At 41.6% G+C, this 27143-nt stretch overlaps 1 protein-coding gene across 1 annotated transcript in view; it reads left to right on the top strand.

The window, feature by feature from the left end:
* LY75 (lymphocyte antigen 75) overlaps window positions 1-27143 on the top strand; it is a 397255-nt gene that overhangs the window by 260190 nt on the left and 109922 nt on the right. The window contains exon 20 of the mRNA XM_029605582.1: window positions 10989-11062. Within this exon, the coding sequence (XP_029461442.1) occupies window positions 10989-11062 (74 nt within the window). The remainder of the gene's footprint in view (window positions 1-10988; window positions 11063-27143) is intronic.

Here is a 27143-nt window from a genome sequence, read left to right as displayed (position 1 = left end):
CCCCCGGACCGCCCCGGGCCGTAGCCATGCCCCCGGGCCTGCCCCCGGAACGCTCCTGACACGCCCCGAAAACGCCGCACGGTTCGGGCCCGCCCCCCCAACACGCCCCCGACACGCCCCCTCAGAAAACCCCGGGACTTACGCGAGTCCCGGGGCTCTGCGCGCGCCGGTAGGCCTATGTAAAATAGGCTCACCGGCGCGCAGGGCCCTGCTCGCCTAAATCCGCCCGGATTTGGGCGGATTTAGGCGAGCAGGGCTCTTAAAATCCGCCCCCAAGCGCATAACAAATGATAAGTGATCTGTCTTCTTATACATTTTAGTATAAAATTCTTTAAAAAAATTGCAAAGCATGTAAAAAGTGAATGTTGATACCAGTGATTATAAAAAAGGTCTTTTTGCGTTAAACCAGCCTTCAGAATTGGTTAACGTTATATATTTGACACCTTTTGAAGTGAGTACCCTCCTACAAATATAGAGTGGCTCCAACTTGATATGAGGTATCACATTCTATAAATACAGCTACCACTTATGATGTTCGTTTTGATTTGAGTATGGTTGTTACATCATAACTGCACAGTTCTTTACTTACCAACCTTGAGGAATGGCATAAGATCACAAAAGGCCACTTGCTTCTCAGAATTGTAGAGTTTGAGAGAAATGCAAGCGGTATCCAGTTTCCCATACTCCCTCATTGTTCAGACTTCAGTCTGGATCAATCTCACTTGACACAACTCTGCCTGGACATGCTTCTTGATAAGTGGGCAATAGAACCAGTTCCTTATATTCTATGACCAAGGGTTCCATTCCCGCTACTTCCTCATCCCCAAGAAATCTGGGGGACTAAGACACATCCTGGACTTGTGAAGCCTGAACAAGCACATATTCTGAGAGAAATTAAAAATGAATTTCCTCCACCCGATCATGCAGAGGGAGAAGTGGATTGTGCACTCTACATTTAAAGGATGCATATGCTCATATTACCATCTATCCCTCCCATTGGCATTATCTGCAATTTATAGTGGACTCTTCCCACTACCAATACAGAGTGCTCACCTTTGGTCTATCATCAGCACCGAGGGACTTCACAAGGTGCCTAGCTGTAGTAGTAGCATACTTACAGGACATTCAAGTCTTCCCTTACCTGGACGACTGGATGGTGACAGCAAATTCCCAGAAACAGTGCCATCCTCTTTGCAAACATTGATACAACTTCTGCTGTCTCTGAGAATTCCTAATGAATTTTGAGTAATCAACTCTAATTCCCCCTCACAGAATCAAGTTAATTAGAACCTGTATAGATTCTCTAGAGGACAGAACATTCCTTCTCTTAGATCAAGCAATTGCTCTCAATTCACTAATGAACAGACTGCTGCACACACATTAGTCGACAGCCAGAGATATAATGGTTGTTCTTGGTCACATGGCAGCAACAGTGATGCATATGGTTCCTCTAACTTACCTGCATATACATTTACAGTGGGGTTTTCAATCTTGACTGGACCAGCTCACTCAACTTTTGACTACAAAAGTGCAGATTTCATAAGAACATAAGAATTGCCAAACTGGGTCAGACCGAGGGTCCAGGAAGTCCAGTATCCTGTTTCCAACAGTGACCAATACAGGTCACAAGTACCTGGCAAGATCCCATATTGCTATCGCACAGGGATAAGTAGTGGCTTTTCCTAAGTCTGCTTGGTTAATAGTTTATGGACTTCTCCAGGAAATTGTCCAAAACCTTTTAAATCCCACTTATGCAAACTGTCTTAATATCTTCCCCAGGTAATGAATTCCAGAGCTTACTTGAGTGAAAATTTTTTTTCTCAGATTTGTTTTGAATGTGCTACTTACTAACTTTATGGAGTGTTTCCTAGTCTTCATATTTTTTGGAAGAGTAGCCAATTTACATTTACCTATTTTATACCACTCATGATTTTATAGACCTCTATCATATCCCATCTCAGCTGTCTTTTCTCCAAGCCAAACAGCCCTACTTCTTTAGCCTTTCCTCATGGGGGTGGGGGGCTTTATCATTTTGGTTGCCCTTCTCTGTACCTTTTCCAATGCAGTTGTATCTTTTTTGAGATGCAACGACCAGAACCGCACACAGTACTCTGTGTGGCCTCACCATGGCACGATATAGAGGCATTATGACATTCTCAGTTTTTATTTTCCATTTCCATTTTCCATTTTCCATTTCCTTCCTGATAACTCAGCTTTGAAAGAGGTATGAACCGAAATTTTCAGAATTAAACCTTGTATATAGACAAACCAGCTTTAAAAGAGATTTCAGCCGAAACTTTTAAAATTTTACCAGTTTGGTGAAAAAGTATGGCGGCTCCGCAAGCTTCGGTTGATACCTCTTTCAAAGCTGAGTTTCCTAATTACAAGTTGTTCTGGACCCCCCCTCCGTAGGGCTCAACATTGAATCCTGTTGCTTCATATTCAACACATCTTAAGTCACACATTCCACTGTTTTACCATTGGGCTCTGGCCCTCCCGACGCAGCCCTTGTGGCAAAACACGGTCCGTGTCGGGGGATCCAAAGACCTCTCTGCAAAAGCATTACTTAATAAATGAAGAATGTGTTGACTTCAAGTCTGATTACTGAATCTTTTGAAATTGGATCCATGAACCTTTATAGCGCTATACCTTCTGCTATGGTGTTTACCTAACTGTATACCGCTCCTCTCCTCCACTCTTCATTAGCTTGCTATGAACTAGAATATGCATTTGCTGTAATGTTGACCTAGAATAGGAATGTTGGCAAAGTATGTGAATGTCAACCCAGAATTTTAATGCTGATTTTGTAAACCATTGTGATATTCTTTTGGAACGACAGTATATAAAATGCCTAAATAAACAAAACGGGTGTGGAACCCATACCAACCTTTTCCAAACTCAAGGGACTTTGTCATTCCAAGAAAGGCAGTTTCAAATCAATCTCTTAGAAATGAGAATGATCAAATATGCTCTAGTAACCTTTACTCGAATGCTCAAGGGGAAGAACATCTTCATTCAGACCCACAACCAGATTGCCATATTCTGTGTAAACAAACAAGGAGGCACAGGGTCATAGACACTCTTCCAAGAAGCATTAAAGGTATGGGAATGGGCAACCAAACATCATGCCATGCTACAGGTGACCTAGCTTCCGGGAATCTCCAATATATTAGATGGCCTCAGCAGCATCTTTCTACCATACAGTGGCCTCTACAGCAATCAACAGTCAACAAGCTGCTCAGTCTATGGGGTCTCCCAGTGATAGGCCTATTTGCATCAGAACAAAATAGAAAACTAGAAAAGTTTTGCTGCATTCTTCCCAGCAAACTCAGAACAGTTCAGATGCTTTTCTACTTGATTGGAATACATATTCATGTATACTTTTACACCGATCCCACTGACATCCAGAATGGTGCAAAAAATACTCAAACAGGGCCTATTCAGATTTCCAAAGGTGGATGCTTTTGTGTTCTGTGACTAAGCATACCACTATTTCAGTGGATGATGGTTTTACCTTAAAAGATCCCCGGAACAAGAACATAGTCCATGTTAAAATGAGCCTTTGATGAAGCAAGTATTGCACCGCAAACCACAACATGTTGCATAGTTGCAAGATCTGGTTTGGGCTTATCTCTACAGGTTCAAGAAGAACTCATGGAATCTAGTGTTGATATTGCCTACTCGGCTGCCCGTTGGGTGCCAGGGGCCGCCTACTGTGTGGATAACTCCTTTGATTTAGTACATATTTCTGATTAATTGTAGCTTATCCAGTAGCTATATTAGCAGCTAGAAAATTTCTCTGGTTGTGAAATTGATGTTGATTCAATTTCAAAAAACAATTTAATGAAGCTTCCTTTTGGGTGCTCTTTTGTTCAGAGACAAGCTGTAAAAGATGGCCAAAACTTTGGGGGATTCAAAGTTCCCAAGACTTCTTGAGTTCTCTCTGTACTACACCGGTCTGCAGTAGATTTAGGAATGTCAGAAGGAATAGGCAGTGATACCCCTTTAGCTCTGAGATCTCAACATTTTTGTAGATTTCATTCCTTTGAGTCAAACGAGAGGTGCTTTAAAAAAAAAAGTTTCTTGAGAGAAGCAGGTCCCTCCTGAAGTTTACAATGACTCATCCAGGATCCAATCTCTGATTCTAGGGATAGGTGGCCTCCTACCAAATTTCTTTCAGAGATGGGATCATATTATTTCAGACCAGTGGGTATTGGATATAATTCAGAATGGGTATGGTCTTGAATTTCCCAGCCTGTTTCAGATGCTTTTATGGTTTCCTCTTGTCATTCCTTCAAAAAAGAGAGGCTGTAAAGGCGACTTTGTAATGCCTTGTATCTCCAGAAGCAGTGATTCTGGTTCCCAGATCTCAATGGTTTCTGGGTCACTATTCCATATATTTTGTGGTTCCCAAAAAAGAAACACTCCTTTTATCCTGTTTTGAATTTAAAGGGAGTCAACAAGTTTATCAAAATCTCTAATTTCAGAAAAGAAACTTTAAGATTGATCATAATTGCAGTAAGGAACAGAGAGTTTTTGACTTCCTTGGATCTCATGGAATCTTCATATTCCCATAAGGAAGGATCATCAGAGGTACCTTGGTTTTGCTATTTTAGACAGTCATTTTCAGTTTCAAGCCCTTTGTGTTGGGTTTGCCACAGCTCCACAGAAGTTTTCAAAAGTAGTGGGAGTGGCTGCGTTGAGAGAGTGGGATTTTGGTTCACCCGGATCTCGATGATGGCTTATAAGAACAAAGTTGGAACAAGAGAGCATGCATTTTCTACAGCAGTGGTCCCCAACCCTGTCCTGGGGGCCCACCAGCCAGTCGGGGTTTCAGGATATCCACAATGAATATGCATGTGAAAAAATTTGCATGTTATGAAGGCAGTGCATGCAAATTTTCTCTCATGCATATTCATTGTGGATATCTTGAAAACCGGACTGGCTGGTGGGCCCCCAGGACAAGGTTGGGGACCACTGTTCTACAGGATTTAGGCTGGGTAGTGAATTACTCCTTGCCCTTATCTAGAGCACAGAGCGGGCTTCTTCCCTTCCTCAGCTGAGGAGGACATTGCAGCAGTTCTCAAATTGACACGGTAGCAAAATAAAGCTTAAAATTCTAACACTCCCCACCCCACCCCCACCACCAAAGAACACCTGTAAGAAATCTAAAGGAGAAAGAGGCCTTTTCTTTTAGTAAAAACAGAGCTCCCTACTGCTTTGTCTTTTTTTTTTTTAACCTTACTGCAGCAGCTCAGAAAAACACGCCTTGTTTTCTTTTTTTTTTCTCTAAAAAGAAAGGAGTGCAGACAGAATGAGAGAGGGGGAGTGGAGAAGAGGGTGGAGAACAAAGAAGCAAGGCTAATTCTAAATTTACCCCAGTTAGCTGGAAGACACTGCTTAACAGGATGGAGAAAAATTCTCTCACTTAAGGAGCTGCCAACATGTTTTGAATCTGCTGTATCCAGGACTAGGCTAAACTGAAGGGAGGGAGTACTAGACTTTTATCTCAAGAGCAGTCCTGTAGAGTTCCTTTTCATCTATTCAGGCCTCAGTGTTTCGCATAGGACAATTGCCTACTATCTGCTGGAGACAGAGAGTAGTTGGCAGGCTGGGTCAGCACCGGTACCTATAAAGGATGACATCAACAAGCTCGTTATCTCTGTCTTCATCTGTTAGTCAGTGAGCAAAACCCCTACGTCTGGACTGATCTGCATGGCTGAAAAGGAATGCTTCCTGGGATTCTCAGCTAGGCAGAATACAAATGTGTTCTTATTTATCAAATTTCTAAACCACAATCCTGGTCTTGAATGATGTCACCCAACACTGTGTACAAATCATTTAAAACAAAAAAGCAAAATGGAAAGTAAATTTAAACAAGCGGACACACATGAGACACCTATTATACCACAAGCCACAGGGCAATAGTATCTCCAATTAATACATGTATCGCAAAACAGCCTGCCTACTTGTTTGCAGCCTTTCAATGACCATACTACACTACTCTCCACTTACGTAATCAGTGGAAACCAACCACTCAGCCCTTTAACAAGGGAATATCCATGCCTTTCCCTTTTTCAAAAAGCAAGATAATTCTGTTGCAACTGATTATCAAGTGATAGACTATTCCAGAGCACAGGAGCTACTGCTGAAAATTTTCTAGATCTCAATTGCACCTTACACACTACGGTATATCTTACCTTTGGTTAGCACTTTTTGTTCAAAGCAAGGTGCGAATGGGGGCATATCAGCGCTTTACAAGTGTTTAACCTTTTTTTGTTCTAGTTATCTGCTTTAATTTTTCTGCTGTTAATGTTTCTTATTTGTTGGAAGCTCTTTGATATTATGGGGTTTAATGGTTTGTAGAGTTATTTTGTTACTGGTGCCGGAAGGCAGCAATCAGCACAGATGCCTACAAGGAATCACATTAACGAGGTCATTAGTCTTTCTCCATCTGCAGGTTGGTGACCATAACCCACTCATCTGGACAGGTTCTAGGTCCATGGCTGGTAGTATAGGATATAGGTCCCTGGGAAAGAGTACATATGAGACCTTTTCAGAGAGCATTGTTGTCCGGATGGAATCCACAGTATTACTCTCTGAGTCTGTCAGTGCCTGTTCTAGCTAGAGCCATTCTCTGATGGTAGTTGAACTCCAAAAATCTAGAAAGAGGAATTGATCTGGATGTTCTGTTTTGGATAACTGTAACAGATGCCAGCCTTTCCAGTTGGGGAGCTTATTGTGTGGACCAATTTGTACAAGGTTGTTGGTCAAAGAAAGAAACAAGGTGGTCTATAAATTGTTTGGAAACCAGAGCGATTCAGTTGATTCTAGAACATTTTGTGGACCTCATAAAAGAAAAAGCGGTGAAGATTTTGTCAGACAGTGCTACAGCGGTTGCTTATATAAACCATCAAGGAGGCATGAAGATTCCTCAGGTTGCCAAGAAGGCTAATCTGTTTCTTCAGTGGGCGGAAAGACATCTGGGAATCTATCAGCTTTACATATAGCAGGGCAACATCCAGGCAGACCTTCTCAGAGACAAAGCCCATTCTCCTGGAATTTCTTAAGAGCTCTTCAATCAGGTAATTGCAGAATTCAGCAGCACGGCTGATTTCTGGATGTCCTATGAGAGAAGACATCTCTCCAATGCCTCGTCAGGTGCACCTGCACCCAATTCAATCAAGGATATTATATAAAATTGTGATGTTGGTGCACAAGCTATTGGCAGTGGATTCTTGTCCAAGGCTGCATGCCTTTCTGTGGATTTACTATCCTACATGGGCATTCTGCTCCTCACAGAGAGGACTGCTGGAAAGTTTGAAAATTTGTCAGGCTCAGCTGTCAGAGACAAAAGAGCGTGCATTTTCGATCACGGCTTCAACATTCTGGAACACTCTCCCTTATGAATTGTGAGTAATCAGCTGTCTGAAGACATTTTAAAGTGAATTTACAAACTCAGCTGTTTCATATGGCATATTTTTTGTGAGAGGAATTTCCTAAATTATGGAGCCTTGTCTGTTGTTTTGAAGCAGCTAAATGGTGTCTCTTGTTTTGTTTGGGGTTTTTTTCTGTTTTTTTCTGTAGGTTCACCTTGTATACCACCTTGAGCTATGTGTTGGCTGTGTATAAATTTTAATGAAATTAAATTCTCAAGTGGAGAACTCCACTGATAAATTTGACGGCTTCCTCCATGAATGCAAAAACTTTGAAGGTTTTTCAGTTGCCATAAAGCCAAGGGTTTATCCAGTCTGGTCGCACTAGTGCGGGATTGGCCAATGGAGTCTCTTCTGTATGTTTTCCCTTCATGGCCAATGATAGGAAGAGTTGTATAGAGAATTGCTTGGCATCAAGGTCTGATAGTTCTAGTAGCACAAGATTGACCATTTCATCAATGGTATGCGGATTTGATAAGGCTGCTGGACGGAGCTCAGTTATGACTTTGAGAGAAATCTTCTCACAAGATCTGGTCCTTCACGAGGATCAGTCTCGCTTTTCTCTTGTGGCCTAGTCCTAGAGAGGTAATGTTTAAGTAAGCAAGGTTACTCGCATTGAGGGTTGGATATGCTTTTAAAAGCAAAGAAACCATTTACATCTTTAGCATCCTGAGCCTGGAAGTTTTCTGTACATTGGTGTTCTATCAAGTGGATAGTTCCCAGGATGGCTTCAATTCTTCAGGATGGTCTTTATAAAGGATTGGTGTTCAACTCTTTGAAGAGTTAGATGGCTGCTATAGCTTGTTACAGAGGGTGTGTATAAGAAAACCCTTATCAGCCTGTCCTGATGTTTCCTGATTCTTAAGAAGGGTTAAACACATTAGAACTTCGTTAAGAGATCCAATCCTTTTTTGGGGATTTGAACTTAAAGGTGATTTTTCAAATGTTGCATGTTTAAAAATTAGTACTTGCACACACAAAATAGCATATAAGCCAGAGCATGCTATTTTAAAAACAATAACATACATAAGTAAATCAGGGTCCATGAACAAAAAAAAGGGCAGCAGGCCACGGGCACTCCAGGGAGGGGCCAATATTTACGTGAGTAAGTTGCTATTTTACAACCTGCCAAAGTGATGCTTGTAAGTCTCTTACTTGTGCATGCTTACTTCTGTTCAATAACTTTTATAAGTAATTGTAAACATCTTAAAAGTGAAAAAATGACTGGATAGGGTGTATGGGTGAAATGAGACTTCAGGCTGAAGAGCCAGGAGCATCTTCACAAACTGCAGATGGATTGGGTGACTTGGTAGACTGGTAAAATTGGTATTTCATTGATGCGCATGTTATAAAATCCCTTGACTTGCACATGTAAAAGACATCTTATGGGGGGGGGGGTGTACACAAATTTAACGCAGATAAAATCTACTTGCTTATCCTTTTTAAAATTTGAAGTACAAATACATGGATATATCATTTCTGAACACTTATCTAGCTAAATTCTAACTTATCCGGCTAAGTAGCACCTTTGCTGCTACTTAGATGGACAAATTTGAACTTATCAGAATGTAGTGGCACTTATCCAACCATATTCCAATTTATCTAGCCAAATAGCAGGCACTACTTAGCTGGATACGTCTGAAAAGTTCCTCTACCTATCCGGATAAATGCCAGTTTATCTAGCTAAGTCCAAACTTGCGTGGCTTATAGTTTTTATATGCACCTATATTTCCACACAGGTTATAAAATACAGTAGCAACTTTGCATACACCCATATACACACATCAGTGGGTGAACACAAGCAGTTTTGAAACTTATCCTGATAGTGTTGTCCTTTTTAGCAAGTTCTGCCTTTAAACCTCTTAGAAGATTTTCCTTGAGGTCCTTAACTTTGAAAGTAGCCTTTCTTATCGCTATTTCAGGGGGTGGCCATCTCTTTTACAGTGGGCTTTCAACTTGATCTTCTCTTCAGAGCAAATGTTTCTATGTGAGTTTCTTTCATTGCCAACACCATGAAGGATTTATGTAGTGACATCATTTGGGTGATGTGTTTCTGACTTCAGTTCTTATCCTACTTGAACCCACCAGGGGGAAGTGGGGGTAGCCCCTTCATTGCTAGCCAATTCTACCCTAAACTGATTTATTTTCATCCTTAGTCCAGAGAGTTGAATACAGATAAGACAACACTGAAGCTTCCAATAGATCTTTCCAAAGACCACTGCCCCACAGTTATTACTTTAGGGTGAGGGAACTGCAACAACAGTTTCCTCCTTCTCCTTCCAGCTCAGTCAGAACTGGGATTGGGATCTGATGCCATGAACCTTCATTCACAACTACCCAAGGAATTTTTCTCCTATTTTCTATATCCCTTTGCAATTCAGCCAGCCTAGCCATCTCAGTGACAGTTATTGGCCAGGGGCCATGCACCATGGTACTTCACTGAAACACTGGGCTAGCCCATTCCCATCACTTTTACTGTTTCAATAAAAATGGATTTAATATAGTTACAACTTTCTCTTATTAATTGCCCCTAGTAATCTGTAAGAAAAGGTCTCATAAGTTCCAGCTGTGAGTACAGGGTCCACTTTGTCTAAATGAGAGAAGTTACTGAAATATCTGCCCCTTCACTGAGAAGAGTCTGTATTAGGCGTATTAGCCCCCTTCTTTGAGAAGAAAGAGGGTTTGCTAGCCAATAATAACAAATACTGAATTACATGTAAGGAAACGACCCACCTCAGTCCTCAGACAGAAACAGTACGTTATAGCATAGAATTCAACATTTACAAAGCCTCAAAGCAACAGTATTTTTATAGGAAAATATTAAATCTCAGTTCACTTAATAGATATACATAAACACAAGTAACAGTCATGCAGCAAAACCATGCCAAGTCCATTTTTATTTTATTTATTTATTTATTTATTTAAAACCATTTATTTACTGTCTATGAGACCAATCTGAACTAAGTGGTGTACAGTGCTTATAATACAATATTAAAACAAATAAAACAACTAAAATCAAACATGACAATTATTTATATGAGCAAAAACTTCTTGGAAAAGTCTTTTACTGTTTACAAAAAACTCCCAGATGTTCTAGAAAACACAAAGCCTCAGGCAATGAGTTCCATGGTACAGGACCAGTCCTTGAAAAGGTCTGATTTCTTGTTTCATTTATCGGCTAACCTTAAGAAAAAGAACTGCCAAGAGAGACTTTCCCTAGAACAAAGGTATCAAGATGGAGAATTATTCAACAACCCAGAAAAATATCTTGGACCTTCCATTTTTAAAGATTAAGATCAAAATCAATACTTTGACGCATAGGGAGGCAACGAAGTTGAAACAGCGGTGTATTCTGAGGGAGAGCCTTGCTTGATCAAAATGCAAACAGAATTTTCTAGAATCTGCAACGCCTGAAGATTTTTAAAAAGAAAGCATCTTGGGGCCAGGGAAGACAACTATATAATTGTATGCTGTACAACTAAAGATGTTTAAGAAAAATATGTTAAGGCACTTTCAGAGAATAGTTCTTAAATATTTTTTTTTCTATTGCAGATTCCGACTTCATCGTTTTTATGGACCACATTTCAGGGATTGTTGGCATATTTCTTTAAGCAACTTCTACACTGGTAATTTCTTTTTAAATTTTTTTTTATCGTTTTTGAAGGATTTCTTTGGAGAATGGAATGTTGGGTGTGTTCAGTTTCTCTCAATAAGCCGTCATTTTTTTGCAGACCAACTTTGTAGATTTGAATTTAATTGCTCACCTTTTCAAAACTGTGCTCGAGACGAGTTAAATTCAGGTAGGTCACTACCCAAGAGAGGACTTACAATTTTAAGGGCCAGATTTACTAAGACTTTTCTCCCATTCTGGGGCGGATTTTAAAACCCCTGCGCGCCGGCGGCCTATTTTGCATAGGCCGCCGGCGCGCGTAAAGCCCCGGGACGCGCGTAAGTCCCGGGGCTTTCGAAACGGGGAGGGATGGGGCGTGTCCGGGGGCGTGGCGTTTCGGGGGTGTGCCGCGGTGTTTCGGGGGCAGGCCCGGGGGCGTGGCGCTGGCCCGGGGGCGTGGTCGAGGCCTCCGGACCACGCCCCCGGGCCAGCGCCAGGGCTACGCACGTATCTTATAAAATCTGGACATCTCCCATGTAGAAAACACTAAACATTACAAGAAGGCTTAGTTTCTTAGTCATAGGCCCACTCTAGAGGATACAGATGTCAAAATTAGGCCTTTTATCCACTGATCATTCATTTTTTTAAAACAAAACTTAAACATAAAACATATTTTTAAGTTGAGTTTATATTGATAGAAGTTGATATGAGTAGTGGTCTGTTTGTTATGTTTGATATATTGTATCTATTGTTTATTAATTGTAATTCTCTTTAGATTTTCTTTTTGGAAAGCTGGGATATAGTTTTATAAATAATTTAAAATAGAGCTTGGCCATGGATGAGCCCGGATAATATCAGACACACAAGTGGGTGATACGATCCTGACAGCACCTGGAGAAAAAAGATCTCCGAGCTCAGAAAATCCAAGAAGGCTTTTCTGAGTGTGCACTGGCATTCTTGTATAGCTGCCCACCATGCAAGTCTCCTTGGTCCGTTTTGATCTGCTTATGCGAACAGACACATTTTTCTGCTCTGCCTCATAACTGCTTATCGTGTTTTTACTTCTTAATTTTCTTTATTTTTCTGTACTCTTCTTTATTTTTGCAAGTCTCCTTAAAAAAGAGATTCTCTCAATTTTTATATTTTTTTATTTCAAAAAATTGAATTTGACTTACCTTCCTGTCTTTTCACCATGCTAGGCTTCAAGAAGTGTCCCCTCTATGATGCAAAGACGTCTCTTATAGACTGTCAAGAATAGTGTGTTTAGTTTATTAGACTTGCTATATCACCTTTCTTGAAAAATCAAAGCAGTTTAAAATATAATATGACCACAATGTAGACATATTAGATAAGTCACAGATTTAAAAAGTTGATTAAAAACAATCATAAAAAATGTAATCCTAAAAAGTAATTAAACATTTAAATAACACATTCACAGAATATGAGGTGTTTGGGCCTTTCGCATGATACACCTAATTGCATATCCTGTGCTCTTATGTCTCTGAAGAATTTTCTAGAATCTTTTCATCCACCTCAGGAAGCAAGAGAAGACCTTCACAAGCTGTGAGGGATCATCACCTAATCTTAAAAAAAAAATAGGCAGATTCCTCTCACACTCTGTGCCATGGATCAGCGCGCACGCTATGCAGGCACAATTCCCCCTCTAATAAAGAGGGATATAAATCATGCTTTTTGCGCAGAAGCACTCGGCACTATAACATCACAAAGCTTCAGTGTGGAGAAATGAAAGTCCATCCTCGGCACTGGATGCAGGAAATAGGTTGGCATGAAATGCAACATAAAAAAACAAGAGAATCTACAAATCCCAAAATGAGAACACAAGGAAAAAATGAGACCAAATTGTCAATCTCAAAAAAAAAAAAAAAAAAATCCTGTCAAACATAAACTTACATCAAATTGAAAATAAGGTGTCAGCAAGCCTGCCGGCGTGTCATGCACAAAAGCGCTAAGACCGCCCAGGTTATTCAGTCATCCACCTTCCAAAAGGAAAATGTTTTTGAGTTTTTGTGAAGCAAATAAAACCATGAAACAGTCATAAGTGTTATCACATAGAAACACAACAGCACAGCCGGTGTTTCGCTGGAAAGCTTCCTCGGGTGTTGACTGTAAAATAAGTATAAATTTCAACATACATCCAAAAATATAATAATAAAGGTCAGTACTTATCTGTATGCCAGAAATACTATGCATAAAGGACGGATAGTCTCAAATGAGTATCACAGGAGAACCACTGAAGCAAAAGCCAAAGTCTTCATATAACGAATGCAAAGGACATCAGAGAGACTCCACCTGCAGTAATTAGAGCATGTACTAGTGATGATAGAATGAAATACAGCATGTCAGCAAAATACCTGTTTGTCTACCGACAATCTGTCAGTGCCATCAACTTCAGGAGGAATGGCTGGACTGTCAGCACCAAAACTGTACTGGCCTCAAAATGAGCCTTCAGCGCAGAGAAACATTGACATGATCTGGTATCCATGCCGGTTTGAGTTCCAGAATTAGATGGCTCCTCATTAGTTCTGCTGTTACCAAAAGAACATCATGCCATTGTAGAAAAATATGTGGTTGAAATTTGCAAAAAGGTATCTGTCAGATATGTCAAAATTACCAACTCCTCGATAAGTAATGTCTCTCTTTGGACATGATGGTTTCCAGATTAGGCACTCAGTCTACTATCCTTTCTTATCAGGCAAGAGATTATATGGTCCAGATGCATTCTCAGGACCCTGAACTGGTGTCTTCCAAGAATAGATAAATACCCTCAGATTATAATGTCTGGCCAGTCTCAGGAAGGTTCAGAATTTTTCTATGATTCGTTCTCCTGTCACTCAGATGATGACCAGTCAACAGATTTTCTGTCATATCCTTTGCCTCAGCATCCCAGAAGCACCTTGTCTTCTGAAGATATGCCTTCTCTCTTGTTTAGAAAATTACACGAGAAGTACACTTTAATCTTCAACAAGAAGCAGATCCTATAGAAGATGTTTGGTTTGCTTAACTATATTGAAACACTCAAGCAGGTAGTAGTGGGCGTGGCTACAGTTCTTGGACTTTTGCAAGAACTTCAAATCAGAATGTGGCAATCTCCATTATTTACCATTCCAGAGGTAAGAAAATTAGACATCAGATAGAGGGTACAACCAGTTCATCTCAAGGTACAGTTACCACACCGATCGGTAGTAGTGAAATTAAAAAAAAAAGCAAACTGTTCAGACACATTCCAGTGATCTTCCAACTAAGGATGACAGAATGCTAGATAATGTAGCATAGAGAGTTTTCCAGTCAGCTATGCTTAATTTGAGGATAGCCACTCAATTGCATATGTTTCGATGTATGTATTCTTTCTTACAAAAACTTCAAGTTTTAGTAGAAACTTTTCCAGTGGACAAGATGGAATGCTTCCTGCCAGTAATTTAAAACCAAGAAATGTGACAAAAATCTGATTTAGAGCTGTCTATAATTCTTAAGATACTTCCTCTAGAACAGGGGTCGGGAACCCATGGCTCGCGAGCCAGATATGGCTCTTTTGAGGGCTGCATCTGGCTCGCAGACAGTCGCCACACTTTCCCGCTGACCCAGCTGCTCCCCGGTCCTCCTCCGCCCGGGCTTAAAATGCTGTCAGCCCGGGCGGAACGCGGCAGGACAGCAGGAGTCAGCGGCACCGGCGTGCTCTCTTCTTCCCGCCCCCCCCCGCGGCCCGGAAGAGGAAGTGGAGAGTATCGGGTGCCTGCGCGGCAAGAAGAGGCCACGCTGGTGCGCTCGGCATCGGCCCGAAGAAAAGAAGACTGCAGCGCGGCTCGGAGGAAAATGAAGAGGTTCAACCGCGGTCGATGGGACTCCGCCTCCGCGAGGGCTGAAAATGAAGAGGTTAGCGTTGGGAGGAGGCTGCTGCTGCTGCTGCCGCGCGTTCCCGGGGTGGGGGAGAGAGAGAGTGAATGAGCGAGCAAACACTTGCTCGCTCAATCACTCTCTCTCTCCCCACCCCCACCCCGGGAACGCGCGGCAGCAGCAGCCTCCTCCCAACGCTAACCTCTTCATTTTCAGCCCTCGCGGAGGCGGAGTCCCATCGGCCGCGGTTGAAGCTCTTCATTTTCCTCCGAGCCGCGCTGCAGTCTTCTTTTCTTCGGGCCGATGCCGAGCACACCAGCGTGGCCTCTTCTTGCCGCGCAGGCACCCGATACTCTTCACTTCCTCTTCCGGGCCGCGAGGGGGGGCCTGTGTGTGTGTGTGTGTGTGTGTGTGAGAGAGTGAGAGATTACATGTATGTGAATGATTGAGAGCCTGTACATGTGAAAGAGAGTATGTCTGTGATTGAGAGCCTGCCTGTGAGAGAGAGAGAGCATGAATGTAAGTTTACCATTGGGAACCTGTATGTGTAAGTTTGTGATTGAAAACCTGTTTGTGTGAAGAGTATGTGTGTATGATTGAGATCCTTTGTGTGTGAGAGAAATCATGTGTATGTATGATTAAGAGCCTGTGTGTATAAGTAAGAGAGAGATCATGTGTGTCTGTGTGTGATTGAGAGCTGGTTTAGGTGATGGAGCATGTGAGTATGTGATTGAGAGCCTGTGTTTAAATGAGAGAGAGAGACCATGTGTGTCTGTGTGTGATTGAGAGCTGATTTAGGTGAGGGAGCATGTGAGTATATGATTGAGAGCCTGTGTGTAAATGAGAGAAAGAGAGGACATGTTTGTAAGCATGTGAATGAGAGTCTGTGTGTTAGAGAAAAAGACAGCATGTATTTATGTGATTGAAAGCCTGTGTGTGTGTGTGTAAGCGTGAAAAGATAGACAGCATGTGTGTAAATGTGTAATTAAGAGCCTATATAAGTGAGAGAAAAAACATGTGTATATGTGAGTACTGAGAGCATGTGTGTATAGGTGTGTCATTGAGAGCCAGTGTGAGAGAGAGCGCTGGTATGTGACTGAGAGAGGAGAAAGTTCCAAGCAAACCACCCCACCTCCTGCTAATTCAGAACAATCTCAGGACACCTGGATATCAAACGTTCCCAGGTATGCAGAGCAAAAAAATGTTTGTATCCTTATTATTTTTCATTGCTGGGTCTTTGTGTCTGCTATTTTGAAATATTTTGTTGGTATCTGGAAATGTTTTATATGAGTTTTTAATTATTGGATATTCCACTCATCAGCTGTTTCGAAATATGTTCTTTTTGTTAGTACAGTTTTACTGCTGATGATTTTATATTTCTTGATTTGTTTTATAAGGATGGGTGATGTTTCTTTTTTCCTTTGTTACACTGCATACAGAGACTCTGGCTTGTTGCGGTTTCCAATTCAGTTTTTTCTGCATGCTTCTTGTTATGCATTTTGGTCTCTTTATTCTATGTTTGGTGAGGGACAGCATGTGATTCAGGTGAGGTTTTCTGCTGGCGTGTAGTTTCTGTGTAGGACTCTATAGCAGCCTGACTTGGTCCGTTTTCCTAATAGGAGATGTATTGGTGTCTTAAGGCCTGGTGTAATATTTTCAGAGACTTATTGTACTTTAAAAGTGTGATCTTACATAAAATGCACACATTTACTTGTATTTAGTTTTAAACATATTGTATGGCTCTCATGGAATTACATTTTAAAATATGTGGCGTTTATGGCTCTCTCAGCCAAAAAGGTTCCTGACCCCTGCTCTAGAACATCAGCCGTCTCCACTGGAAAAAGAAGACATACCTGGCTGTTTGCTTTGGGGACTACAGGAGAACATGCAAGACAAGCTGGCAGATGCTGCATACAAAAGTGACGTTCTCTTTAGAGAGAAAGCAAAAGAAGCTGTGGTTACCATCAAAGATCACTGTTCTAGTCTTCTCACCCTTTCAGTGGCCACTACAGAGCAACCCTTTTGTTTTCAGAAGGTGGTCGCATCAGCTGTACAGAAAACAATATTTCTATTCCAGAAGAAAATACTATCTATATTTTTATCAGTGTTCTTGTTTGCCATAGTGTGAGAAGCACCAACCCAGCCCAAGTGCTAGAGAAAAAAAATGGCCCGGACTTTTACAGCAAAAACAATTAAAAGCTAATCATTATTTTTGACTACAGTGTAATCAGAGCTGTTCCATTAAACCTCAGCAGCATTAAACTAGTGAAGGGAAGACTGCAATTCTTCAGTCCAGCATGGTACTGCAATTCTTCAGTCCAGCATGGGTGCCAAAAATTATCAAACAAGGCTCAAATTCATTTTCAAATGTTCTCCTCTGAGCAAACCTCCAAAGAAATATTAATTGGAGACTAAGCAGCTCTTACTCCTTCAACAAGAGCTGGAGTCTCTTTTGATAGCTAGCATAATAGAACTGATCCTGTTCCAGGAAAAGAACTCTGGATTCTTTTCCAGATACTTCCTGATTCCAAAAAAGACCTCAGGAATCTAAATTCCTGAAAAAAGAAAATTTCTAAACTAACTCTGGGCACCATTCTTCCCCAATCAGAAGGTAGTTGTATCTAAAAGATACTTGCATACACATCTTGATACACCGTCCCCACAGGAAATTTCTTTGCTTCATCATAGCTGACAGTCTCTACATAAATGAGTTTGCTAGCTCACTGTCATATTTATTTCTTACTGCTTTGCCATCTGATCTTATTTTTCTTTCCTCTTGTAGATAATGGCATATTAGATCTTTTTCAACACTGTGGGCTAAAGGCAGATGATTGATTTTTGTTTTATTTTCCCCTTATCAATTATATGCTGAGAATCTAGTTGCTGATTTCAATTCAAGATGTAAGACTTTTTAAATTTTAAAATTCAATATATAATAAAACTAAAAAAATTATATAGATTTCATTGGAGCACACAGATACTTTTCAGGGGAAAGCATTTTATCCTCAATAAAGGGCAGGTGAATTATCCAAAATCATTATGAACCTCATAAAGCAGAGAAGTCCCTACCCAGCTATTTATAAAAACGTTAGGCTATATGGCAGCAATAATTGCCTAACATTTTCTTGAAAGTGAAATATCAATCAGTCTTGTTCAGTCTCTGAATTGGTGGTTGGACCATGCAAACCTATTTAAAGATCAATTTTTCACCAACCAGAATTTCAAGAAATTCTTACCACAGATGCTTCCAGTCATAGTTGGGAAGCTTATCTGAAAGGCCTCCATTCCCAAGGATCCTGTTGTTCAAATAAAAAATGGCTCATATAAATTTAGAATTAAGAGCAATTTTCAGTGCTCTAAAAGTGTTCACTCTGTATCTGAACAGAGCTGATGTTGTGTTGATCCAGAGAGGTGACCATGTAGCAATGTTCTGTATCAATAAACTGGAGGGAACAGGTTTGTACATGCTTTTCCTAGAAATCACAAAGATTTGGAAATGGCCTCTTTCTCAAGGCATGTTGCTTCTGTCTATCTTCTTGGAGATCAGATACAATTTATAGATAACTTAAGTTACCAGCTTCAACTGTACGAATAGTCATTACACGTTTAAGTAGTGCAGGAACTTTTTCACCTTTGGGGCACTCTGCAAATAGATCTTTTTGCAATGCCGCTGAACAGCAAAGTTCCAACATTCTACTTCAAGAGGCCTCCAAGAAACAGAATGGCATTTCTCTATTCTATGGAATCAAGGACCCCTTTACATGTTCCCTCCAAATCCACTAATACTCAAGACAAATCAAAAATTGAGAAGAAAAGGGGGTAAATGAGTTTGATAGCCCCCTTTTAGCCTCAGCAAATTTGGTTTCCATGGCTACAGCACCTAGGTGTTCATCAACCAGCGAGACTGAAGATATTCTTACCCCTTATCACTCATACAGCAGCATTCTCCTTCATCGCAACCTTCAGCAATTCCCTCTGCTTGCTTGGAAGTCCATTAACTGCTATTAATCAAGTTTACTTAAGGAATAGCCACTGCAATTAATTGCATCAGTAGCATGGGATCTTCTTGGTGTTTGGGTAATTGCCAGGTTCTTGTGGCCTGGTTTGGCCTCTGTTGGACACAGGATGCTGGGCTTGATGGACCCTTGGTCTGACCCAGCATGGCAATTTCTTATGTTCTTAATGTTTAGAGTTGCCTACTTTCCCCCACCAAAAAAATGACCACATGCCCTGCCTCCTTCCCTCTGATCTTGCATTGTTTATAATACAGATTTATTACTCAACTTATCTCTAAAAATGTTCATGGCAAGGAACAGAGAGAAAATAGTGTAGCAAAATCCATAAAATAGGTATTCAAATTTACAGCCTAAAATAGAAAAATCACTTTACATTTTATGTAGCTTTCTTCATTTGCTCCTCTTTCACTGTGAACATAAGAAATTGCCATGCTGGGTCAGACCAAGGGTCCATCAAGCCCAGCATCCTGTCTCCAACAGAGGCCAAACCAGACCACAAGAACCTAGCAAGTACCCAAACACCAAGAAGATCCCATGCTACTGATGCCAGTAATAGCAGTGGCTATTCCCTAAGTAAACTTGATTAATAGCAGCTAATCGACTTTTCCTCCAAGAACTTAACCAAACCTTTTTTGAACCCAGTTACACTAACTGCACTAACCACATCCTCTGGCAACAAATTCCAGAGCTTAATTGTGCATTGAGTGAAAAAGAATTTTCTCCATTTAGTCTTAAATGTGCTATTTGCTAACTTCATGGAATGCCCCCTAGTCCTTCTATTATCCAAAAGTGTAAATACCCGATTCACATCTACTCCTTCAAGACCTTTTATGATCTTCAAGACCTCTATCATATCCCCCCTTAGCCGTCTCTTCTCCAAGCTGAACAGCCCTAACCTCTTCAGCCTTTTGTCATAGGGGAGCTGTTCCATCCCGTTTATCATTTTGGTTGCCTTTCTCTGTACCTTCTCCATCACAACTATATCTTTTTTGAAATGCAGCAACCAGAATTGTACACAGTTTTCAAGATGCTTCCAGTCTTTTCTCTGGACTCACCCTTTGCCTCGTACAAGAAGCAGACTTCCTGAACTACCCTCCTCCACATGCATCACAAAAATGTTTTCCTGCTTCCTGCCCATGCTTTTCCCAACTAGTTTACCACTCAGATGCCTCACCTCCTGGCTTCTGTCTGTTGCTGCTCTCTCCTGAGGTGGATCAACTTTTGGAGCCGTGCTGTTTCCTCCTGGGAGAGGGGCTCCTTGTCCGAATTCCGCGGTTGGATCAGCAGCTGCCCATAGCTACTGGTGTGCAAAGTGCACCTTTGGAATGGATTGGCTGGGTGAAGGGCAGCTGCATGCAGCAAGTCGCAACTTCAGCTTCTTGAGAAGGCATCAGTGGTGAACACATTGGTATGGGGAAGGAATCTGTGCATGCTCCTCTTCCAGGCTTTGCTTCTTGCCAACAGGTCAGAGCCTGGAAGAGAGGTGGGTCGGATTCCTTACCTGTCCACATGTACCTGCTGCTGGCTGCTCCCAACCACTGACATGATTTGGCCTGAGAGTGGCTTTGCCTGATTAAAGGTCTATTGCAGAGGTTCTCAAACCTGTCCTGGAGACTACCAGCTAGTCACATTTTCAGGGTATCTACAATGAATATTCATGAGTTAAATTTGCATGCATTGCAACTTCTAGTTTATTGGATACCCTGGGCTGTTGGTCAGGGGAGAAAAAGCAGGGGAGTCCTGACTGGTCTGGAGGCTAACTTACATTATCTGGTTTTCTGATCTGCCAACCACAGACCTCCCTTTAAAAAAAATTTTTTAAAAAGCCAAGCTATCCAAATATTGGCCAATTGGTAATCCTACTAGTGTCATCTATGCAAATGCCTATGGAAGTTTAAAAAAAATTCTTGTTTCAAGGAAGTACTCTTCCAGAAGATCTATTGCCTGGTGTGAAATATCTGCTAGGGATGTGAATCGTTTTTTGATCATTTAAAAAAATCGTCTGATAATTTTTAAATCGTCAAAAATCGTTAGAGTGCGCGCGATACAATAGAAATTCCCCCGATTTATCGTGAAAAATTGTTAATTGGTTAGTGTCCACTAACGGGAGTTATTTGGGGGGAGTGCGGGAAAACCGGCACACCAAAACAACCCCTAAACCCACCCGACCCTTTAAAACTAAACCCTTACCTTCCCCCACCCTCCCGAACCCCCCCCCCAAACATTTTACGAGTACCTGGTGGTCCAGTGGAAGCCCCAGGATCGATCTCCTGCTCTCGGGCCATCGGCGCCATTTTGGCTACCACTAATAAAAATGGCGCCGATGGCCCGATAAAAAAAAAAAAACCCATCGACCCTTTAAAAATGACCCCTTTGCTTCCCCCACCCTCCCGAACCCCCCAAAACCATTTTAAAATTACCTGGTAGTCCAGTGGGGGCGTGGGGAGCGATCTCCCACTCTCGGGCCGTCTTGGCTGCCACTAATCAAAATGGCGCCGATGGCCCTTTGCCCTTACCATGAGACAGGGTATCCGTGCCATTGGCTGGATCCTGTCACATGGTAGGAGCACTGGATGGCCGGCGCCATCTTGTGCTCCTACCATGTGACAGGGGCTGACCAATGGCACCGGTAGCCCCTGTGACATAGTAAGGGCAAAGGCTATCGGTGCCATTTTGAATACTGGCAGCAGATGGTCCGAGTGCAGGAGGTCGCTCCCGGACCCCTGCTGGATCACCAGGGGCTTTTGGCAAGTCTTCGGGGACCCTCCTGACCCCCACGAGACTTGCCAAAAGTCCAGCGGGGATCTGGGAGTGACCTCCTGCACTCGGACCGTCGGCTGCCAGTATTCAAAATGGCCCCGATAGCCTTTGCCCTTACTATGTCACAGGGGCTACCGATGCCATTGGTCAGCCCCTGTCACATGGTAGGAGCACAAGATGGCGCCGGCCATCCAGTGCTCCTACCATGTGACAGGATCGGCCAATGGCACGGATACCCTGTCACATGGAAAGGGCAAAGGGCCATCGGTGCCATTTTGATTAGTGGCAGCCAACGACCCGGGAGCGGGAGGACGGCCCGGAGCGGGAGATCGCTCCCGGGACCCCCACTGGACCACCAGGTACCTGTAAAAAGTTTTTTTGGGGGGTCGGGAGGGTGGGGGAAGCTAAGGGGTTAGCTTTAAAGGGTTGGGGTAGGTTTTTTGTTTATCGGCTGGGGCGCAGCCGATAAACAAAACCGCGATCGGGTCCGATGGAAAAAAACCCACATGTGAATCAGAACTGGAATCCGAACCGATTCTGGTTCCGATTCTGGTTCCGATTCACATCTCTAAACCTATGATACTCATGTCTTAAAACTAAATCTGTCAGAGTTCCCCTTGTTGCTGTAGCGTATACCATGAACACCAAGAGGACGTGCCTACTTTACACTAGTGGCCAGATTTATGAAAAGCCTCATGATTCTCAAGCCTCCAATAAAAGATATACTTGTTCCTTGGGAACTAAATGTAGTTCTTGCTCAGTTTGACAGCTCTATTAGTATCAGCAGATCTAAAATTCCTGTCCTGGAAAGTTCTATTTTTAATAGCAGTTAACTCTGCCGGAAGAGTAAGCAAATTGCAAGCCCTAGTCTCCTACGTTGTTTGTACTCAAGTCTTCCCCAACAGGTTAATTCTGAAAATGCATTCTAAATTTCTACCAAAAGTAGTCTCTGTTTCATTTAATTCAATCTGTTGTATTGCAAGTGGTTTTTTCTAGATCACATGCTAAGCGCGAACAAGCTCTTCTGCAGAAGTTTAGATGTAACAGTCTCTTACAGAAAATCTTCACTATTCTCTTTCAACCCAAGCAAGCAAAGAGGCCAATGCAATAAAGTGTGTCCCCGAAGCAATAGGGGATAATGTACATCCAAAACGTGCATCCAAAGGCATAGCTAAAAGCGCTGATCACTTTTAAATGCCATGTAGACGAGGCTATTAGCTATTACCTTGCAATGCAAAAAATCCCTGTGCACCCAAAGCGCATTTCTTAACCCATAAAATTTTACGCCTGCCCTGGAGCAGGCGCAAAGTCTTCTTGCACGTCAAGGGGTCAGCTTAAAAACAAAAACAAACTGCTTTTCTGTGGTTCCTCCAACTTAATATCATCGTGATTACTAAGTAGGAAGAACCACAGAAAAAAGTACCATGCAAAAAAAAAAAAGTCTTGACGTAAAAAAAAAAAAAAATTTTGAGGTGCACAACATACACCCACAATATACACGCTATAGGCCGTGTGTATTGTGCCGGTAAAATAGCTGCCACGGGAAAAAAAACGGACACTCGTAAATTGAGCGTCCGTTTTCCTAACCAGCGCACAGCCATGTCTCCTGGTTGCCCAATGCCATGGATGTGCTAGGGATGCACAATTTAATCCTAGCTTGTCCGTTTTAGCGTGGCAGCTCATTTACATATTGCATCAGACACCCAGGAGAGGTGGATGTGCACGCATTAAAAAAACGAAAACGTGCACCCAGTTTGGATTCACGTTTTTTACGTGCACTTTATTGTATTGGCCTAGAAGGGTGTAAAGAGAACTTTGATTTCTACGATCAGTCAGGACTACAACTTCAAAGTAAAGTGAAAGCCCATCAGTATGCATTTTCGTTCTGTTTTGGTAGAAGATTATCTACTTGGTCTTCATACATGTTTTTATAAGTTATCAGTGCCTATTAAACACCTCTCAACAGGACAGCAGTCTTTGCACAGGTAGTTCTTAAAAAGTTTATTTAATCTGTTTAACCTGTCCTACACAAACTACTAAATGCAAAACCCTGACACTGGTTTTCATGGCTCTAAGAGTAGACTGACCTGTTTACTTGAGAGAAAAACTGTCCTTATACATGTTTTCCAGACTACTAAAATCCTTATTTGCAGCTTCCATAACAACTCAGTCGACAAAAGAAATCATAATAGTATATACCTGCTGACTTATTTTTCTTGGGAGTAACTACCCTATGACACTGTTTCTCAGAAGAGTTCTGCCAAATGCATGACTACTCCCATTTTGTGAAGCAAATAAGACTGACTCTTCTGCCAGGCCTTTAATGCCAAACCTATTACTACTTGTACCCTAGAAAGCAACTGAAACCTACCTTCCACACATACAGTAGAATTAAATTGACTGTGATTTGCCAGGTACCATTTTGAGTTCCTTGAATAGGCTGCTGCAACCTTTTGTTTTGCTGAGATGCCGTTTATTCATTATTGCTGATTTATTGCAAGTTTAGTGCTGTGTACCTTCTTCAGATTAGAATTGTTAAACTGCTACTGATCTCTGATACTACCAATCTAATATGTTGTACCCCATCTCGGGTGAATTTTTTTTTCCAAAAAGCAGATAATAAATCCAAATAATAATAAACTTTAGTCTCCATCCACAACAATAAATATAGGTTGCATAACACATCTACATTGATCAGATAATAAATGAATCTAAGGCAACCGTCAACTTGGGAGTCTTCACTTGTGTGGCTGATACTATCCTGCTTTTCCATGGAGAAAGCAAAGTTGCTTACCTGTAACAATTGTCTGTAGATAAGATAATTACAAAATCCCCCTCCCCCACCTCCCCCACCCCCCACCCCCTTAGATATGAATAATAGCTTGTTCTAGAGGAGACTGGAGTGGTGGGCAGCTACATGGGAATTCCCTTGCATGTTCAGAAAAACTTTTAGGGTTTTCTGTCCCAGCACTATCTGAATGATGCCACCCACTTGTGTGGCTGATTTATCCTGCTTTCTATAGAGAACATCTGTTATAGGTAAGCAACTTTGCTATTTTGTTGTTTTTACCTCTACAGCTATCTACAAGTGAATTCAAGGAGTGTCATGTGCATTATCTTTTTTTCTTCAGTACTACATGTAAAAAAAACAACCTTTATTTCTGGTGAGTCCTAGAAACAGAGCTTGATGCATTGCGTTGTCCAAGGTTATCCACAGCAGGCCATTGAAAAAGCAGTATTCTCATCAAGACTTTAGTGAGTCTAGTGGCAAGAGAATGTGCAGCAACAAGACATTCATAGCTCTTACAATTAAGAACATAAGAAATTGCCATGCTGGGTCAGACCAAGGGGCCATCAAGCCCAGCATCCTGTTTCCAACAGAGGCCAAAACCAGGCCACAAGAACCTGGCAATTACCCAAACACTAAGAAGATCCCATGCTACTGATGCAGTTAATAGCAGTGGCTATTCCCTAAGTAAAATTGATTAATAGCCATTAATGGACTTCTTCTCCAAGAACTTATCCAAACCTTTTTTGAACCCAGCTACACTAACTGCACTAACCACATCCTCTGGCAACAAATTCCAGAGCTTTATTGTGCGTTGAGTGAAAAAGAATTTTCTCCGATTAGTCTTAAATGTGTTATTTGCTAACTTCATGGAATGCCCCCTAGTCCTTCTATTATTCGAAAGTGTAAATAACCGAGTCACATCTACTCGTTCAAGACCTCTCATGATCTTAAAGACCTCTTAAAGACCTTAAAGACCATACAATTCTAAATTATCCTTTACATAAATTCTGTTCTGGAATAAAAATTAAAGAGGAAAAGACAATTGAAGATGTGTACTTACAGCTTTAAAAAGTCCCTGGGGCAATGATCTCCTTAGCTAATAAGGAATTGCTCCTTTAAGGCAAATATTGTTATGTAAGGTGGGATAATTTTTTCAGGAAGTTAAGAAAACCAGTAGTTGGTAGGAGAGTGCACAAGAAGACAAAGACATCAAGTTCTGTTCTTTTTTGCTGGTCTTTGACATGCAGTATGTCCAAGCTCAAAAAGGCAAACCCCCCTGGTTTTCGTATGATCTTATCTCCCAAAAGCGGGATCGGATAAATATCAGCAAAGGTGGAGGAAGCCCGGAAGTGGTGACGATAGAGAAGCTTACTGTTTGAGTTTTTGTAAATACAGAAATGAGAGAGATCTTGCTAAGAATTATTTTTTTTTTGTTTTTACTGCTAGAAGTAGAGCTTCCATGAACTCAGCTTACTGAGCTATTTTCCATTGTGACTAAATTACTCACGCAATCTTTTTGTGAAGCCTCCCAGCCCCCAAGTAATTGTGAGGACATGACTGACCCCTTTGAGAGTAGTATTAAGTCTGTGTTCTCTGATTGCTCTTCTATAGTTTCAAATAATATCCCTTCTTTATATGATAATTACTTACGATGGGATCTTTTACTTTAGTTACTCAGGAACAAACTGAGGATTATGTACTTTCAATGAAACATTTATACTCTTTGACCTTGGTTTTCTGAAATTATTAAAGTTCTGAGATCTGTGTTAGATGATTTAATCACTTCCGTGCTCAATTTGTCAATGCATAAGAATGCCCTTGCTAGGTTATTCATCTCAGCCCTACCTAGGATGTTCCCACTTAGCAGACCCAGATTTAGGCGTAGGCAACTTCCTCCGGTGCCAAATTTTGATAGGCGCTAGATCATTGCCTGTTACTAGGCCTGCCTCCCAGACACTTACCTAAAGTGGCAGTGCCCTGATCCTGCGGCAGCAGCTGTAAAAATAATTAAATAAATAAAAATAAAAAACTGGCGCAGGGCCTGTAACTGTCTGCCGCATGCTTAAGGCCTTCTCCCCTCTTCCCGCATGGGCTTCCTGTTACTATGGAAACCCATACACTGGGCAAGGTCTTCAGCGGGCATGTCTTTTTTTTTTTTTTTTTAAATAGCTGCTGCCGCCGCAAAATCACTCCTAGCTTTAGGGTAAGCAGCTAGGAGTGAACCCCTCCCATCTGGAGGAGGAGGCACCCACCTCCCCCAGCACTGCCTGGGGGCACCAGAAGTGTGGACCCGGCCCTACCATCTAGTCCAAGAGGCATACCTGCTTTCAAAATAGCCAAGGGTAATATGCATATGAGAAAGATTTGTATATACCGAGTCTCTGATGTATGCAAATATATTTATCATGCACATTCATTACAGATATTCTGAAAAAACAGACTGGTTAGGTGTGCCTCCAGGATTGGGCCGGGGACCACTTTTTTTCAAGCCATATGAAGAGGCTGTAATTAGCTGAAATATTCTTTAGTTCAAACCTCTTTTTCCCTAACAAGAACTCTGCCTCTTGTGCATCTACTTGCGCCTAACATGTTATTTAAAGGCATTTTAATCACTGTCAGTGTCTGTTGAAGGAAAGGGATGACCTACAGACCTTTTTGTTACGTTAGCAATGTGCTTT

This window comes from Rhinatrema bivittatum, chromosome 6, assembly GCF_901001135.1.
Source record: "Rhinatrema bivittatum chromosome 6, aRhiBiv1.1, whole genome shotgun sequence".
NCBI classification, from domain to species: Eukaryota; Metazoa; Chordata; class Amphibia; order Gymnophiona; family Rhinatrematidae; genus Rhinatrema; species Rhinatrema bivittatum.
Note: the sequence above shows the minus strand (reverse complement) of the source record. Positions and strands in the feature narration are given on the sequence as shown.